At 38.2% G+C, this 19,180-nt stretch overlaps 2 protein-coding genes across 2 annotated transcripts; both read left to right on the forward strand.

The window, feature by feature from the left end:
* The first annotated feature begins 261 nt into the window (after nt 1-261).
* Nucleotides 262-12,864, forward strand: ppp2r2aa (protein phosphatase 2, regulatory subunit B, alpha a). Its single transcript, XM_034212545.1, has 10 exons — nt 262-573; nt 955-1,032; nt 2,670-2,767; nt 3,015-3,180; nt 3,303-3,415; nt 3,931-4,108; nt 4,840-5,004; nt 6,417-6,586; nt 8,629-8,720; nt 9,071-12,864. Exons 1-10 carry the CDS (start codon nt 567-569, stop codon nt 9,348-9,350), a joined length of 1,347 nt encoding a protein of 448 aa, XP_034068436.1. The 5' UTR covers nt 262-566; the 3' UTR covers nt 9,351-12,864.
* A 1,270-nt stretch (nt 12,865-14,134) lies between these two features.
* bnip3la (BCL2 interacting protein 3 like a) lies at nt 14,135-18,439 on the forward strand. The gene is made up of 6 exons (XM_034212683.1): nt 14,135-14,240; nt 15,328-15,598; nt 15,679-15,760; nt 15,847-15,953; nt 16,041-16,190; nt 16,872-18,439. Exons 1-6 carry the CDS (start codon nt 14,189-14,191, stop codon nt 16,918-16,920), a joined length of 711 nt encoding a protein of 236 aa, XP_034068574.1. The 5' UTR covers nt 14,135-14,188; the 3' UTR covers nt 16,921-18,439.
* Nucleotides 18,440-19,180: the final 741 nt, after the last annotated feature.

Below are 19,180 nucleotides of genomic sequence, written 5' to 3' on the forward strand. Positions count from 1 at the left end.
TTGCTCAGAACCAAAAACTAACCCTGGGTGTGGGTTTGTTCGATTTTCATCCCCGATACAACCCACATGGGCGGGGTTACGTTATAACATGGTTTTCTGGTAGAAAAAAAGTCTAAATAACTTTGAATTGAAGATTAAACGTTAAATAAATCAATTAACCTGCTCTCTGGGGACAGCAAAAAGACCCATATCCACGACGGACCAGGAGTAATTAAGATTAAAATGTCACGGTGCAGTCTCACCGCTCTCTGTTTGACGCCTGCTGAACGCCGCCCGCGTTGCGCCATTTTGAAAGTAATACTGGGAGAGGCAGAGGCGAGGGAAATCTCAAAGTAGAGTGCAAAGTCTAAAATTCACTTCTGAGGATTTGCAGTTATTTTTATTTAATTAAAAAACGGTGTCCTGCTGTCTATATCATCCGAGCTGACGACTTGGACGGTGTTCGGATTTAATAGCAGCACTCCCCGGTGTATTCCTGCACTGCTCCTCTGTCAGAACCAGCAGCCGACCCGGGTCAGCTCCGGTCCAGGGCCCGATACAGAGACACCCTGTCTGAGTCTCTCACCATGGCAGGTAAGACTACCGAGAAAACACTGCCAGAGTGGCTGAGGTTTAATCATTTTTCTGCACTTAATATCCTGTTCTGCACAGATGATGGGTTTGTCTCTGTTGTGGTTAACTAGCGCAGGCTAGTTAGCAAGCTAGGATACCTACAATATGCTAGTGTGTGCTAATGACAGTGTGAAAGTAAGAGTTTTAGAATGCTAAACATGCCTAAACGATTTCCTGTTGCATGTGAATATGTTACATTGCTAAAATAATGCAATAAGAATAAAGTAGCAGAGTCTATGTACTCACTTTACTGATTTTAGCTAAGTTAGCAGCACCATGCTAACGCGTGTAAAGTTGTCTTTGCTGGTGGTTTGTTAAAACTTGGGTATGTGTTTTGTGCAGGGGCCGGCGGTGGGAACAGTGATGTGCAATGGTGCTTTTCACAAGTCAAAGGAGCGATAGATGATGATGTTGCTGAAGGTAAGTCCATGTGCTGGTCCACTGAACATTTGCTAACATGCACTGTCTGATTGGCATCCTGTGCATGTTTTTTTGAAGTAAGCTTTAATGCTACTGCCACACATTTTGTTTTAGCTTTTCATAAAAGTTATATGATAATTACAAATTAAGAGAATTAACCTGTTTTCACTGAATGTTCATTATTGTGGCACTTCCCTGCTGATTTTCCAGTGGGCCAGACTGGTTAAATTGGCAGACTAGAGAAATATTTGCTCCAAAATGTCAAAAGTCACAACTTTTAAACTCCCCATAGTGGATTTGTCCAGTGCATGTGATGCTAATTTGGCATTATTGGGAGGGAAATGCACATCATAATGGAATAGATTTAAGGTTTTTACTTCTGCGGGAGAAGGGCACCTCGTAATCAATGAGGAACTAAATATATAAGTACGTTTATTTGGTCGAGAAATCAGTTAACCTCAAATATGTCTCAGAGTGCATTAAAGTCCTGCTTTTCCGAAGGGTCTGATTGGCCAAGTCAACATAAAACAAACATCTTAGTTTTTGATATCTAGCCATGCAGATGCTCTTATATTGTTTGACTATTACTGCAATCCTAATTGGAGCGAAGGTAAATTAATTTGTGGTGATCAAAGCATAACAATATGCTTTACAAACTTTGTGCTGGTTCCTTAAGATAATCCTTTTCAGGAACATTTCATTTTCATTCAACTATTTTCATTCATATAGTAGTTCACACTACAAAAGAGGTTAGGTATTATATCTGTGATTATCCTTATCTTTATGTGATCTGGATAAACTAGTTATTGCGCCACAATAGGTCAAACTAACAAAGTAGATGAGGATAATAAAGTGCACAACTATTGTGCTAAGTAGGACATTTCCATATTTATGCTGGACCTTTTACTTCGTATATGAAAGGGAAAAAAATGCTAGATTGTCCCACCTCTTTTCCCACTGTCCAATGAGTTATTTCACAAGTGCTTTTAACACCTATGTTTACAGTACATGATGTACCTATTTGTGTGTAAATAACTACACAGTTGTTTACAGTAAGCTTTGTTGCATAAGTTTTGACGTTAGCCATTGCTTGTGTCAATACATGGCAGTACACAGGCTGAATACTTAACTATAATAGCTGTAGCTTTTACAGAAATAGTAGTCTTTAATACGCTGTCCTCGCTTTGTATGAGAGTTTGTATGGGGTCAGATCGTATCAGGCACTATGTGCGCTGGGTTTAGAGTGGAACAACACCATAGTCTATATTAAGGATTGCACAAGCTCAGAACAGTGCCAGCCTGTAAACAGGGATTGATTGTTGTATTGTAGCATTTGATGAGAATGCTTGTCTTTGAAAAGTGCAGAATAGCTGCAAAGGGCAAGATGTTTTACCCTCCAGAGTGCTCAGTAGCTCCATGATTGCACTTGCACCCTGCACTGTGCATAAATACATGTACGTCACTGCTCTGTTGTCTTTTCACCATGTCACTGTACAGTATTTGTATTACTCCTCGAAACATTTTGTACACTATTGTAAAAAATGTTAAACCCCAAAATTCTGCATACCTGCATCAAAAATCTTCTTACATTGTACACACACATATTTAATTTTCTAATCACACTACTTTATTTATAGCTGACATCATATCTACTGTTGAATTCAACCACTCTGGCGAGCTGCTAGCCACTGGGGACAAAGGAGGACGTGTTGTCATTTTTCAGCAAGAGCCAGAGGTACGTTTTGGTGACTTATCAGACTGATCTTAGTCTGGTGCAACCTTTATTTTTCAAATCTGATATATCCATAGCTTAGTCAAGCTGTTTTTAAATTGAACTGAACTCAGAATTTAAGCTAATGATTGCCTGTGAAATTAAAAAGAAAACGCTGGTGCTTCGGATCATACATGACCTGAAATACTGTCTTTTGATCTATTTCTAGTCAAATAATACCTAAACTTCTCTCTGATATGTCTTTGTTCAGAGTAAGAATCAGCCGCAGTGCAGAGGAGAATACAATGTTTACAGCACCTTCCAGAGCCATGAGCCTGAGTTCGACTACCTGAAAAGCCTTGAGATCGAAGAGAAGATCAACAAGATCCGATGGCTGCCTCAGAAGAACGCAGCACAGTTCCTGTTGTCTACAAATGGTTAGTAACCCAGTGTATTCTGAGTTGGTGATATTTCTCATTTGAAAATGAAACCTTTCCGTCTGTACTATTCTGTTACTGAAGATGAGCTTTTCATGATGCATGCTCGTTCTTATTCGCAGACAAAACCATAAAGCTGTGGAAAATTAGTGAGCGTGACAAGAGACCAGAGGGCTACAATCTGAAGGAAGAGGATGGGCGATACAGAGATCTTAATACCGTCACAACACTACGGGTGTGTATGAAATATTTGATCATTTCCTACAATATTTAACATGTATAAATTGTTAGAATTTACCGTTTTTTAATGGACAGACATTATTGCAGACAGACATCTCTTACCACCTAAAGCACAGGTTTATAAATCCATTCCTGCAATCCAGCAATAATGTTTATAATTACATCTGAGGTTGCAGTCAAAATGTCAGCTCAGAAAAATGTCCAGCTGAAGTTTCATTCCACATTTTTCCCCCTTGTCATGTTCATCCTCCCCTTTGGGACACACGGATCTATATATATTGAATAGTTTCCAAATATAGACTCAGTCTAACAGTCTGGCGTGTTACACAGAGGCTAGTCCCTATTTATCTTTGTTTAAAGAGACAGTTAACTCTTCCTGTTTGTCAGTTTAGTGAAACCCTTTTTTACCCCCCACACAACCAGTCAAAAATGTGATAAAAACGGAGGACAAAATGATCACACCACACTTTCCTTTTAAATTAAAGTGATGCTAACCCCACTTTCTCTCAGGTACCAGTATTCAGGCCCATGGACCTGATGGTGGAGGCCAGCCCTAGACGAGTGTTTTCGAATGCTCACACCTACCATATCAACTCCATCTCGGTCAACAGTGACTGTGAGACATACCTGTCTGCAGATGACCTGCGCATCAACCTGTGGAACCTGGAGATTAACGATCGCAGCTTTAGTATCCTTTTGCTCTCTAACTCCATGCCTCCACCGGCTACTGTAGGGCTTAACATAATAGTGAATTTCTGTCTAACTTTAATTATCTCTCTAATGGTTAGAAAAGCATTGCATTTGCAAGAATTCTTACTGTACTGGGAAATGCCACCCATGTATCCTCTGCAACAACACAGAAACAGCGTTTTTTACTTTCCACATTTAGTCAGAAAAACAATTAATCCTTTGCATTATAAAAGACAAACAAACTACGATTTTCTAGTTCTATGCTGATGTAAACAGTAGACACTATTTAAGTGCAGACCAAACATTGTTAAAATAGTCTGTCGTATTTCATTCTACCACCAGATGTCACCAAAGTATTATTCACTTTTACATAGAGTATCACCAACATACAGTTGTATACATTGTATAGTTAAATGTGTACATTTGGCAGTATTTTTAGTTTAGAGAAGTGTTTAACCTGTATTGAGCTGACTTTGTGACTTTATTTTGTGGCCTTCCTCTCTAAAGTATCAGTGCCAGTGAAATACTACAGGACATTGTAAGTGCATTTAAACAAATAAAAAAAGTGCTGATTGCGCCCCTAACAAGGTCAGAGCAAGGTATTCTTATTTATTTGTCAACCTATCAAACTATAAAAAACATCTTTATTTGCTGATCCATAGCAGTGTTCATTTTAAAGTGGTAAGAATTTCTTGTGTAAGCCGTTTGACCTTAACCCCACTTCTCCAGACATTGTTGACATAAAGCCAACCAACATGGAGGAGTTGACAGAGGTGATCACAGCGGCAGAGTTTCACCCCAACCAATGCAACACTTTTGTCTACAGCAGCAGCAAGGGCACCATCCGCTTGTGTGACATGAGGGCATCAGCACTGTGTGACCAGCACGCCAAACGTAAGCCAGCTTCATTGACACTGTGCCTGCAGGGGAGCTGCTCAACTCTGAAGTGTTGGCTGGATGTTGGACAGTGAAATAGGGACATTAGTGAAAGACATTTCTGTCAAGACAGCTTGACCTCCAAACAGTTACAATTGTGAGCCCAGTCTTTTACGTGAAGTGCAGTTGCCATAGCCTATTTATCAACACCAGGGTTCTTACGGTCATTAAAAACCTGGAAAAGTCATGGAAATTCAAAATGCTAATTCCATGCCCTGGAAAAGTTATGGAAAACAATGTTTTTCCCAAAGTTTTGGAAAAGTCATGGAAATGTAACTAAAGTTGCATCAAATATAATTTATATGTTATCTAATCGCCGAAATAGTAATAAGATAATGATAATAAATACTGTATAGTAATGAAACGTAAAATGGCATTTAACTGACGAGGTATTTTGCTGGTGAGAGATGTTAGTAGCTTTAGCGTGTAGAAGCTAGTAAGCCTACTATTTGATTTGTTTTAGATAGGCACAACATGTTTCAAATGCAGACCTTATTTTCCTGTTCCATGTTAAAATAAACAATTTTCAGTGGCACCGCTGAGAGTAATTTTTTTGGTCATGGAAAATTAGGTAAAGGTCATGGGGAAAGTCATTGAAAATCATTGGTGAAAAAGTGTATGAACCCTGCAACACACAAGTTGACTAGAGTTGAATTTGAGTCAGACATTTTGTTTGAAAGGTAGTTTTAACAGTTAAGATACAGCCAGTGTCAAGAAGTCAGTTTTAACGGTTTTAACCAAGGACTGGGGCCGTTTCTCAATCGCGAGTAAAACTGCTGCAGAGCAACTATTTCAAGTATACTACGTCATCGAGTGGCACCGAAGGACTGTTTAAATTCATGTTAAATGCCCAACATGCTGCGCCACTCTGTGACGTAGTATACTTGAAATAGTTGCTCTGCAGCATGTGTGCTCACGATTGAGAAACGGCCACAGTTTCCTAAGAAAAAGTTGTAATTAGTGAATGACATACACCTGGCCAGTTGTGTGAAAGGTGGAAGGTTGTGTCACAGAGACATCGTTAGTGTTATTGGTAACACCTGGGATCTTCCCTCCATGACAAGTGAAAGTGTCCTTCTGAAAAATGCTCAAGTATAACTTCCTATATTTCTCAAGAGTTGTACAATGCCAGTTGCAGCAAGTGCAGCTAAATATGCTGATATATATTGTTAAACAGTATTTAGACTCAGTAAGTACTTAATTTAGGGTTCGATCCCCAAACTGCTTCTGATTTTTGCTGTTGTTATCTTTAGAGGAAGCAGTATTGTAAAAACTTGATGCATATACTAATATTCCAAAATGTTGCTTGTCAATGCAATTATTAGCAATCAGGGTGTACTAATGACACGTGTTATTTTTATTTTTTAAAGAGTTTGAAGAGCCAGAGGACCCGAACAATCGTTCATTCTTTTCTGAAATCATCTCATCCATCTCTGATGTGAAGTTCAGCCACAGCGGACGCTACATGATGACCCGCGACTACCTGTCAGTCAAAATCTGGGATCTCAACATGGAGTCCCGGCCAGTAGAGACATATCAGGTCGGTAACTGTTGCTGTGCTGAGACTAGGGCTGCCCCGAATACCATTTTTCGGGCTCTGGATATTCGGTAGTAATCAGCAGCGAATATTTCGGGGGGGGCGGCGGCGGCGAACCGCTTCAACACGTGTATTTCGGTTTATTCACGGCATTCATTTTGTTATTCTGTGTGTACTATAGGACAATACAAAACAGTTTAAAAGGGGAGTGATTAGTAAAATATGCATAAATAAAAAGAAAGAATGCTAACTATGTAAGATAAGAATAAACAAGTTTAAATGATTTGTTATTGGTTGTGATAATATTCTAAAGATAATTGGAGTATTGAAAAGTATACAGCTCCCTTTCATATGAGTGTTGAGGGCTGTATCCACAAATTCATTTTGTGCTCAAAGTGCATCAGATTGAGGCATTTCACTTCAACATTTAAAAAAAATCTTCCTGGGGGTGCATGCCCCCGGACCCCCCTAGAGGAGGTGAGGTCCACCCCCAAATAAAGCAGGTTAAAATAATTAAATGCAATACATTTTCTTTTAGTAAACACTGAAAACGGGTCCCACAGACCCAAACAGCACACAAAGGTTAAAGGTAAGCATATAATAATGTTAAAATGTGCATATAAGATATACACAGCAAAAAACAAAAAAAAGGAGTAAAAGTAGCCCCCGACTTGTTTTATTTTTTTAAAGTAGCCCTCGTCCTAAAAAAGGTTGGTGACCCCTACAGTATTGTTGTTTTATAGTTATTTATTAATGTATATAACCCAATTTGTGTTCTTTGAAATTGAAAAGGATATCGCATTGTGTTTGTTACTTTCGTTGCAGTTGTATATGTCTTAAGTGTTATTTGGCTTGGCTTCCTATTTATGGACATCCTTTTATTTTGAAGGAGAGTTAGCGCTGTTGACAGGAAGTTGTTGTTGCTATGGAAACAATGTGGAGATTAACGGAGAAAAGTAATATCTACATATAAAGACGGAGAAAGTAAACGATAACGTTTATGGTTAAGTTAGACCCTCCAGAAAAACGCGGGCAAAAATCTTTGATTATGCGATCAAACAGCCGGGGTTTTATGTGATTTTATGCGGTGAATTTGCGGGAAGTTGCGAAATATGCAGAAATATGCGGAAAAAATAAATATTGGGCTATCTTATTTATTTATTCTCTCACACACACAACCTGCCACTAACGTTAAATCCCTTTACTATTCAATTAAACACATTCAATATTTATTTATTGTAAAAGCAATTGGGCTATTTTAATCACACTCTCTCTCTCTCACACACACACACTTACTTCTCCGCCTCATTCTGTTTTCATTTACTCGTTCGTAATCTGACCAGCTTCAATCTTGTAGGCTTCTCACCTCGTTTCTTGTAGCCCTCGAAAGGGTTTTGGAGGTCGATGCCTCGGTGAACGTGAGTTGTTTGGCTTTCTTGTCCGCAGCAGCAGAAAGCATTTTTGAATGTTTGAATGAATCAAAGTGGGTCGTCACCGTCGATGTTCTCTTATGCTCCAACACACAGTTGCACGGGGTGCAGAATAGTTTACCCCCACTTTCGTGCAAGACATCGGGGTACTGCTTTGCCCGGTCTTTAGCAGAAATGTTCGTCGGTAAATGAGATGGATTAGATTTTTTCATCTTGGTGTTTTCTCTCTCGTGTGAGCTCCACACATTCACTCTACGGTGTTGTTTACCTTCTGTGATGCGCAAGCTGATGACGTCGTGTCATCATCATCATCACTTTACGTCAAGACGAGTTAACTTTTTTTTCTTCTCAACTTTGTGTGGAAAAATGCGGGGATTATGCGGCCTTTTGATAAATACCGAAACCCGAATAGTACTCCAACTAAACGGATATTCGGGTACAGCCCTAGCTGAGATATAAGTTACATCGGTGTCTTTTCTGCAGATGCAGTGCCCACATTTATAGAGAAGTAATTCTCACAATATCCAGAATCCCTTTGCAATGTTATTTTCAATCTTGCACAACTGTTGATTATAACTACAATGCTTCTACATCCCTTCTTTTTTGTTTAAACAGGTGCATGAATATCTCAGGAGTAAATTGTGTTCGCTCTATGAGAATGACTGCATCTTCGACAAGTTTGAGTGCTGCTGGAATGGGAATGACAGGTTAGTATTTGGTCTATTATATCAGGGTAAAGCATGCCTTTTGGTAAACTGTTATTTCTCTGCTAGATGTCACGATTGTGAAAGCAAATTGAGAAAGTTGTTTGGAATTCCCCAAATGACGCAAACATTTTGGTCTTTGCCTTATTCAACACAACTTTACTAGCCAACAACACTGGGCTTATCAATAACTGTGGTTATCTGCTCCGTGCAGAGCATAAGTGTGACATGGTTAGGGTGTCGGGGGTGTTCTGCATATGCTCCTGGTAGAAGTTCATGGCAGAAAACGATACGTTTTATGATCAACAATATCATTTGGTCCCCCATCACTCACTTATATCCTGTCTCTGCAGCGTTGTGATGACCGGCTCCTACAACAACTTCTTCAGGATGTTTGACAGAGGCTATCGGCAGGACGTGACCCTGGAGGCGTCGCGGGAGAACAGCAAGCCGCGCTCGGTCCTGAAACCTCGCAAAGTAAGCACAGGTGGGAAGCGCAAAAAGGATGAGATCAGTGTAGACAGTCTGGACTTTAACAAGAAGATCCTCCACACTGCCTGGCATCCTCTGGACAACATCATTGCTGTGGCCACCACCAACAATCTGTACATATTCCAGGAAAAACTGAACTAGCATTTGTCGAACCGCTCAGATGATACAAGCATACAAACAATATCTGTCCGTCTTTGCCTGAATCCCCAAGTCTTGATATGATCTGCCCTCTGTGACTTAAGTATTGAATGTGACAACAATAAAACAGGAAAACAATACATCCAAGCAGGCCATCACAAGCACATTCTCCATTTGTTTGGGAAATGCAAACAGGCAGGGTTTGTAGATCTGAGTCCAGAATTTGGGATTTAGTGACGGTTTCTCCATTAAGAGTACTCTATATACCAAGCTACCATTTGCAACTCCACTACATCCCAAACCAAAGGGAAAATGTGTTAAATACACACGTTTTGGTAGTTTATTTCTTTGTGCCATCGTGACATACTTCATTTTTATGTCAGAGCTGCAACTTAAGATTCTGTAGCTTCCATGTTTAATTAGTTTTAATAGGAAATTATTTCTTCTGTTATAACTTCTTTCTGTCACCAAGTTCCTTTTTCGTGCTGGGTTAAAAACGCTTCTAGTACACGCTGTCAACACTCCATATTTGCCCCAAGTATTTCTCAAGTTGCCAATTTCACTCACAGCTTCTATCCTAATGTACAGTATGGTAATGCTGTTAAAGGAATATTCTCATGTTATATCATGTTTTAGCTCATTCTCTACAAATAGCTTACATTACTTCTGACCTTTGACCTAAGCGTACCAATATTTCTGAGATGGTTGTTTATTTCTCCACAGTAAGAAACTAAATTGAACCGAATCAACATTAATTCCAACTCAGTGGATTTCCTGTTGTCTTTGATTAAGTCAAAGTAGTTATTTGGTGATCACGCAGTTAATAGCCATACTTTTTCTGTGTTCAAGAATACTATAACATCTGGCACTTTACGTCAGCTACTTCAAATCTGCCTTTTGAATGGAGGAAACAAGGAAATTGTTCTTTTGGATTAGCGGTATTCTCTAACAGAAGTTTGAAAATGCATTAGCTTCAAGCTAAAAACTGTAATGCTGGAGTATCCTGAACATATCAGCATCTGGTTTTTACACCAATCCAAAGCAAGTTTCCAACCTTTAAGTCGATTTTCCTTGTATGTAATTGTCTACATATATGGAAATGGTCAGCAGTCATGTATATTAATGTGTAGATAATGGCTAAAAACATATACAACCTGATTAGTCCTTTAACATGGTCACAAGAGCAGCGCGCGCCGCACACACATTCGTCAGGTATTGTGGACATGGGAGTTGAATGAGGGCTTATCATGCCAAAGAAACCAGTTGTATGCACCCTAAAGTTAAAATCATTGAGAGTTTTCTTACAGACGAGGTGTCCTTGGTCATGTTTGGAGCATCGTATAAAGCACAGGAAAAAGGTTTTATAGGTGGTAGAGCATGATGGCGTGATGTAGCCTAATTCTGTCGTAGTCTTTGGCACCGAACCTGAGTCCCGCTGCCAGCTGCCCCACAAAGCCTGTCGTGTTGTCGCAGACTGCTTTAATCTCTTGATCTAGTTTCTGTTGGTAGGGATTTTTTTATGATGTTTTGTACTGTACCTGGTGATAAAAGAAGAATAATCACTATAGCTGATTTATTTTTGTATAAATTGAGGCAATAGGATTACAGTCTGATCACTGTAGTTTCTTTAGCTGTCTATCTCGGACTGATTGTAGATGGAAGGTCGCCTTTTTCAGGTAAACCTTTTTATCATGACTTTTTGTTCATTTCTTTAAAAGCTAGTGACTTTTTGTGACGTTTCTCACGTGGGATGTCCCAAGAAAAGTACTTTCAGGTGTCAGTACCTCTGTAGTCATGAGCACTATAACAGTTTATTTTTTTAATTTGGCAGACTGTAACTGATGTTTATTTGGATGCTTCAGAGTTAGGTTATTGGTTAATTTGGATCTCAACTTTCTGATTTTGTGCCATGGTTTTTGTTTCTGAGTAATTAAGCTCGCTGTGAAAGAATAGGCCCTTGTGGGTTAAAGACATTTTAACCAACATGTATTGTAAAACTAAATCGAGACAGGAATGAAATGTCTTCTCCTGTGATGCAGGAGAAGACAGTCTTGTTTATTTAAAGAGGAGAATTTGTGAACCACTTGGGTTGCGCATGATGTATGGAGTGGTCATCACTGACTGTATTGAACATGGGAAAATACTTTTTAACAAATGAACGTTGCCGTTTCTCTGCTACACTATGCTTCAGTCACCAGTGCCAATTCTTTTTCTGGGGCAAACGGGTTGAGAAAAGCACAGTTTCCACCTTATTAAAAAGAAATATGACAGATTAAGCCATTAATCAGGGCATGAAGCTTATTGGTCGACTGGATCATATTTATGTAAGTTATTGTGTCACTCCTACCTTTTTTATAAAACTGATTTGCCACCAAAATAACCACCCGTCTTTATACGGTGGTGTTAAGCTACTGTGGAGTGTCTCTCTCTCAGGGCTCTGGGTAATCTCTGGTAATGAGGCACTTTGCTAATCTTTATTTTGAAAAACAACTTTTCTTTAGTGTCTGATGCAAGATTGTGTGAGGATTATTCACGTAACTAGTCTAGTGTCATTTATGTATAAACCTGTTTAATGTGGCACCTTTATCCCATTCCACAGTCAAGAATGATCCAGTTATTAGCCACCAATTTACAAAGAGTTGACCATTCAAAATATTATCCATAACAAGTTGCTCCAACATTCTGTTGGTGAGAAATATTTGAAAACACAAAAATCTGTATAAAAACGATACTTCATTGCAACAGGCTAGGTTTGTTAAAAATAAATTAAAATCTTGAGTAATATTGGCTTTTATAAAAAATCCCATTTTTGCAGTCATCGGTTTTAGTGCCGGAGCATTATTGAAAAGTCTCTTACATTCATTTAAAAAAAAAAAAAAACTAACACATGAGAAATAATCATCTTTTCAGTTTCCCTCATATTGTCTATTATAGCTATCGTTCAAGGCTATGGTGTAAACCACAAAGATGTTCAAAGGAACCCTAATGCCTTTCTTATAGCGTTAACAAGAAATACGATAATCAAGTATGTTTCTTGAATTTTCTGGAGAGCCAGACAGGAGACTGCTCAGGGGAATTTACCGCTGCTCTGTGATCAAAACCTTTTACCTTCAAAAGAAAAAAGGCTACTTTTCAGTACTTTAATAATAAGGTAAATAATACAATTTGCTTAAATTGTTTTTGAAAATGAACCTTGGGCCGGAGAAACTTGCCCTGCTAAGGATCCTGAAGTCTCAAGAGAATGGCCTAAATTGGAGTTGAGGTTTTTCCACTTGAAGCAGCATTATATACATGTCTAATGTATCACAGGAGTTAAAACAAAATGCACTTTTTATTTTTGTGAATTTCATTGATTTGTATGTTTTTCTTTCAAGGGGCTCTTGAATTAAAGAGTTTGGGTGATTGTTTTTTTTGTGGGGGGGACTACAAATGGTTCATTGTACAGCTATGTTTGTCTTTGTCAAATGGAATAAAATACGATTTAGATGAAAAAGTAATAAAGAATTTCAAACCTGAATTCTGAATAAAATAACTGTTTTATGGTTCGTGTTGGGAAGATAATGGGCTGTAAATGGGAAATAATCACTTAACACACATTACTATGTATAAAACTAAGGCAAGTATACCTGTACTGTTTTAAAATGTAGAACTGGCCTATTTCATCAGCAGGGCAGAGTCCCTGTACTGTGCTTTCAAAATGACTAAATATCTTCAAATCCCTCCAGAAATGCCAGACAGCTCGAATCTTACTAAAATGATGAAATAATGGATTTATCATCCTTACCATGATAGCTTCCATCCAATTCATAACACACCAGGACCCTATTATGGAACTGGAGGAGGGGTGACCCTCTACAGGAAACACTGCTAATGGAAATGCCTGCCTCTCTACATTAATAGTTAAGTCAAGTCAATGCAGCACTTACTGAAGAGCCTTACTACTGTCATCAGTCTTAAACACTGCAAAGAGATGGCTCGGAGGGATAGTCATCAGCTAGTGAAGTCCTATGATTCAAACGTGTTTTGTCACTCATGCACAGTAGCCACAGTGTAGTTTTAGAAATGAAAATAAAATATCCCAGGATCCTCCAACAATGCAACATTAAGACAAGAAACTAAAATTAAATAGTGCAAGAGACATAATGGTGCAGAAATAATAAGAAGCATACTTTATTTATCTCTTAGGTGTAAATTCAGGCAATAAATAAGTAAACAAATTAAACTAGATTAGATATAGTTTATTGATCCCAATTTGGGATTTTGTCAAAGCAGCATGTAGATAAGGGATTGGACAAGTAATACAAATAACAAATTATCAACAGAATAAAAGAAACAAAATAAATATATACATATGAATAGTGAAGGTTACATATCTATAGAATATATCGAATTCATTCACAATTTAAATATACAGAATTGAAGGCAGTTTACATTATGATTGGCCAGCCTATAACAACATTTTAGTTCAGACTTAAATCAGAATGGACAATGCTGTATAATGAATGAATGAAAACTTTATTACAGACTCAGGGTCCAGATAAAAGACAAGACATTACATATAATAAATTAAAGTATAAAGTAATAATATATAAATATGTGTGAAATAAATAGACGTGTGTACTATACTGCATACATAATGAAATTATACTAACTGTACTATAACTAATAAGAGTTGTGTTTTTCTGACATGATCCATCACTGAACTGGCGGCTGCCCTTTAATCTCTTATCGGTCTGGACCATAGATGTATAAAGAGAAATACTCTGGACAGATTTTGCGCATGCGTACATCGTAGTGGGCCTGCGTGTCATGTTGATGAATTCTGAAGCTTGGTAGTCAACATGTCCACCGCTGCTGCTCAACAAAACAATAACGAGGAGCCCGGGCTTCACGGTAAGTACCGCCGCCTGTTTTACCTTCCTCCACTTCACAAACACTACTCCATGTATCCTTAACAAGTGTGTGTGTTTTTGAGAATCTCCGTGTAATGAAGATTTTATTGTAAAAGTTAAATCGGCTACGGTATTTCCTCTTCTTTGGGAGGGGCGGAGAGTGATGTTGTTTGACGTCATCGTCAAGATAGCCAATCGCGTTGTGATAAATGTTTGATTGACGGAAGGAGAGCCAATCGTGTAAGCGAGTCGGAGATGGGCGTGCTCTGGCCAAAATGAAAACAAGTTTGGACAAAAGACAAATATATATGCTGCTTTTATTTGATGTTATTTTTATTTATTTTTATTAATATGTAATTCAACGCTCACTCATTGGTCGCCTTATTATTCAACAGGCCACCGTCTTTCTAACTTAACATAACGGTAGACAATGGTAGGCTGTTGGTTAAGTGCCTGCAGATGTATAGGAAAAAGAAAACAACAATAAATCACTTGACTGGAAAAGGGGGTTTTCAGGCTTGAGTCGATACAAATGTATTTGTTGACTAAAACGTTTGCACTGACAGGAAAAACAGACGCCCGCTTTGTATGTGTAAATATCACTCGGCTTGAACAGCGACATGCCTGGGCAGATTGTTTCCCACTGCACTACAGTTATGCAATACCTCACATGAGAGCAGCCCTGATGATGACATACTTGTAAATGTGCCATCGGTCATCCATTCGAAATGCATACATATATATTATTTTGCACAAACCTAAAACGGGCGTAAACGGCGGCTCGGGTTATCATAACGTGTACATTGTGTGCTAACCCACGCTGTGCATAGGACATTACATAACCCCCTCCTGTCTGGGTAAAATGTGCAAGTTGTTTGTGGGGCAGTGGCACAAAGAAACGCATGCAAACACTGATGCAGTGCACAGCTCGTTCATTTAAATGCATAGTGTATGTGCTGCAGGAAATGTAGGTCAGCTGTTTCCATTTAAAAGGAGGCAGGGGCGTGTCTCTTTGTTGCATGCGATTTGCTGTTGGACAACAACCTAATTTCCTCGTTTTCCTTCCTCTTGACCTTTGTGTTGTCAAGGCTCTTGGGTAGAGCTGGAGATTAATGGGAACACAGGGGTCCAGGATGTGCAGACTGACATGCCAATAACTCCCGCTGAAGACCAAATAAACGCAAATACTGCCATGAGTCAAACTCTGCAGACCTTGGACGTGGTGCCCGAGAGTGATGAAACCCTGATTGGAGGACTAGAGCATGTCCCGTCATCCTCCTCAATTCACAATGGAGACATGGAAAAGATCCTCCTGGATGCACAGCATGAATCCAGCCAAAGCAGTTCCTCCTGTAATAGGTAGGGATAACAGCCCATTAAATGCATTTTAAAGGTTGTTGTTGCAAGTTCCTTTTTTTCATTCCAATATCTTGACTCAGTCCTCACAGGCCTCCAAGTCCAGATCAGGATGAGGGTCAGATTATGTTTGATGTGGACATGTCCAGCCCAAGAGATAGTCAGGTAAAACAGCACATTTAACTCTTAAGCTAAATTCCTTTTTGAGTTTTTTTATTTTAAACCTAAATATTTAACTTCCACCTTTACAGTCAGAGGACGATGGTACAGAGAAAGACAGAGACGAAGACATCCTGATGAACAAAGGAGTAGACTGGGTTGCTGATTGGTCGAGCAGACCGGAAAACGTTCCACCAAAGTAAGCGAACTATAAACTCCACAATAATTCACTTAAAGCTTAAATTATTTTACATTTATTCATTGGTTGTTTGATTATTCCTCAAAGAGAGTTCCACTTCAGGCACCCCCGGCGTTCAGTATCTCTCAGTATGAGGAAGAGTGGAGCCATGAAGAAAGGTGGCATCTTCTCTGCTGAATTCCTTAAAGTCTTCATCCCCTCATTACTCATCTCACACATCCTCGCTATTGGTGTCGGGTAAGTCAGGATTGATGCAGCTCTATCTTTATGCAGGGGCATAAATCCAAGGTTTAGTAGTGAAAAAAGTAAAAGTTTCGCATTCTGCTTGTTATGACTTTGTTATGTGCCCTAGGCAAGGGACAGTATATTCTATGTCATTGTCAATGTATCACTGCACAGATATCTAACTGTCAAAGATAACGGCAGTATATATCTGAAACCTTTAGCTTAGGCCTGGAGCTTTAATAAAGCAGTCTAATGTTTATGAAAATCTATATCTTAATTTAACATGATCGATTGACTTGGATGAATGGCCTTATTTCAATACTACTGTACATCCTTATTGTCAGCATCAGAATCAGAGGCAAAATACTTTATTCATCTCGTGGGAAAACTGGGTTATGTGACAGTTACTCTATATTCATTTAAACATAGAAATGTTAAAGTAAAATGTGCAATAAAAAGATTAAATAAATGATTTGGATAAAGTGAAAAAGAGCACCCTCTTCTACGATATATGTAAACATTTGTATACCACAATAAAAACAGTAATGTGTTAACATGTATAAAGATACTAGTGATGGAAACTAGATCTTTGCTTGAAACTGAAAATGTAATAGAGTCATAATCCTAAATTATTACATGTTTGTACAGATATTTCACATTTTTCATGCAAGTTCTGATTTTTTTTTCTTCTAGGGTGTACATTGGAAAGAGAATTGCCACAGCCTCCACAAGCTCTTACTGAATAGAAGATGAAGCAGTGCCTGGATATTCTCCTGTCTCCAACCATCCTCCTGTAGTCAAGCTGTCTCTCTGCATCTATTATACGCCCACATTTCCCTTCCAATCAGCAACTAATTCTGTCACCTATGTAGATGTAGTTATAGCGTTATACACTTGACGTAATGTGGTTGCACTCCATCACATTTTGACACAGGGCAGCATTGTGCATCAACTTGAATCCAGTAGATGACTGATCCTATTAGAGCTGTTCAATTTAAAAAATATGTGACAAGCATTTGATTTCAGGAGGCTTCAGGGTTGAAGTTTTCTCTACTTGCTTTGATTTTGTGTTATGAGAAATCTGGCCTTCTCCCAGGCTCTCCACTTGTGTCCGTGGTAGAGTGTACAAAACCAAAAATATGCGCCATATCTGCAAAACAAACAAATTAAATTGGCTCTCGGAACAGGTGGGACTTTTATCGCCTTAACTTTTTAAAGCTAACATTCGAGGTGCAGTTATTGGGGAGGGGGGGAACAAACAATGCTGCACAGTGGGATTCATTTACAAATCCCACACATGTTGACTCCTGAAGGGTTTCTTTTTAAAGCTTTGTATTTTTTTTAAGGTTGGAAAGCTTACACATTGATCTAGTATGTAGCTCCAACATTTTACAGTGAGGTTGTTTGAGCATATTATGATAGTGGAACCTAGGGCAGATGGCAATTTACCAGGCCATATGCTATTTTTGTTATGACCTTTTTGCCTACATATCTTCTTCTTTAACATAGCAGCATTGGCAAAGTGCCAAATGTTTATCGTTCACCACTGCACATTGGTGATTTATCTTAGACTGTTTTCTGATATGTTTAGGTATTTAAAGTTATAGATGTGAAAATAATTTAAGCTGTGATCTTCCCCATGTAATGGACACCTTTTACGTTGTGTTTTTCTGTTCAAACATTGATATATTAATGCGTATTATATCATTGTTGTTACATAGCATTGTGTCAGTGTATGTAATGTGCTGTCGTTGAATTGCTAGAGCGTTGGTGTCAGAAACCACCAGAGGAAGGTATTTCCAGGGGCCTGATTAAAGAGTGTTATCTGATTTTATGTAGGTTACACTGTTCAATCTTTTCACATAATATGATACGATAAACAGTGTCCGTTATGTGTAGAACTTCCAGAAAAACTAGAGTAGCTTTTCCTGAAGAAAATGCATGTGACTTCTGTATATTGATGCTGATTGGATAACTGGATGATTCTTTTGTCAATGTTTGTAAATGTATGACGTAAATGAATCATATGGAAATCACTCATCATAATGTACAGTAAAAGCAGTATTGGTTTGAAAGCGCTCAACATGCATTGAAGCTTTAATGCATTTATAACTTATGCTAACACATACAATTAACATGTCACCATAACAGGCTTATGTACAGTTAATCAGTGTGCAATACAGAACGTTTTGGAATTTGAATAAAGTTTGTACTGTATACAGCGGCTGAGATATAAATAAAAGAGAGTGGTTGAAGCTCAATAGACTCTAGTGGATTACTTTACTAATGACATTTAATATCATTAATATGAGCTCCTACATAACATCAATGAGCATTGTATCATTTTAATGGATGTGTATTGATGAGACACAATTGTTTTTATTAATTTATATTTGATTCACAGATATTCAGTTGTTTACGATAACAAAACATGATATGACTTCATTTTTTATTTATGTTAATTTATATAACCACTGATAGAAATGTATTTGATACGTTTTTACCAAAGGTGGACAAAGTACCAAAGTAGTCATATGGCCCATTTCAGCATCATATCTATTAAATGATTGTTTCATAATCATTGATGCATGGATGTGTTCATCGCCTCAATGTTGCAGTTGGTTGAGTGTATTTTAATTACTGCTAAATGCTGCTGGGTCAAATGTAATGAAACCATCATTTATCAGTTGGTTTATCATTTGTATCATTTATTTGTAGCAATAATCTAAATCTATAAAGTAGCTGAAGTTGTAATACTTATTCGACAATATTTGCCTTCAAAATAAATAAAATAGCATATACTTAAGTATCCTACAAGTAACTGAATATATTAGTGCAGTATGCTACTTGAGTAAATGTACTCAGTTATGTTCCGACGCTTGTTTTTAAGCCTGGTTATTGGCCTTTAATTGTTATATATTTTTTTAATGTGTTACTGTTGAGACACCCGCTGGTGGGACTACAGCAAATGAAACAGGTGATGCTTATTAACCTGTTTGAGC

Source organism: Gymnodraco acuticeps, unplaced genomic scaffold (assembly GCF_902827175.1).
Source record: "Gymnodraco acuticeps unplaced genomic scaffold, fGymAcu1.1, whole genome shotgun sequence".
NCBI classification, from domain to species: domain Eukaryota; kingdom Metazoa; phylum Chordata; class Actinopteri; order Perciformes; family Bathydraconidae; genus Gymnodraco; species Gymnodraco acuticeps.

Coding starts and splice junctions, on each gene's coding strand:
- ppp2r2aa (XM_034212545.1), top strand. Junction 2,768..3,014: donor TTTTTCAGCAAGAGCCAGAG/GTACGTTTTGGT, acceptor GTCTTTGTTCAG/AGTAAGAATCAGCCGCAGTG. Junction 8,721..9,070: donor TGCTGGAATGGGAATGACAG/GTTAGTATTTGG, acceptor CTGTCTCTGCAG/CGTTGTGATGACCGGCTCCT.
- bnip3la (XM_034212683.1), top strand. CDS start 14,189: ATGTCCACCGCTGCTGCTCAACAAAACAATAACGAGGAGCCCGGGCTT. Junction 14,241..15,327: donor CGAGGAGCCCGGGCTTCACG/GTAAGTACCGCC, acceptor TGTGTTGTCAAG/GCTCTTGGGTAGAGCTGGAG. Junction 15,599..15,678: donor AGCAGTTCCTCCTGTAATAG/GTAGGGATAACA, acceptor ATCTTGACTCAG/TCCTCACAGGCCTCCAAGTC.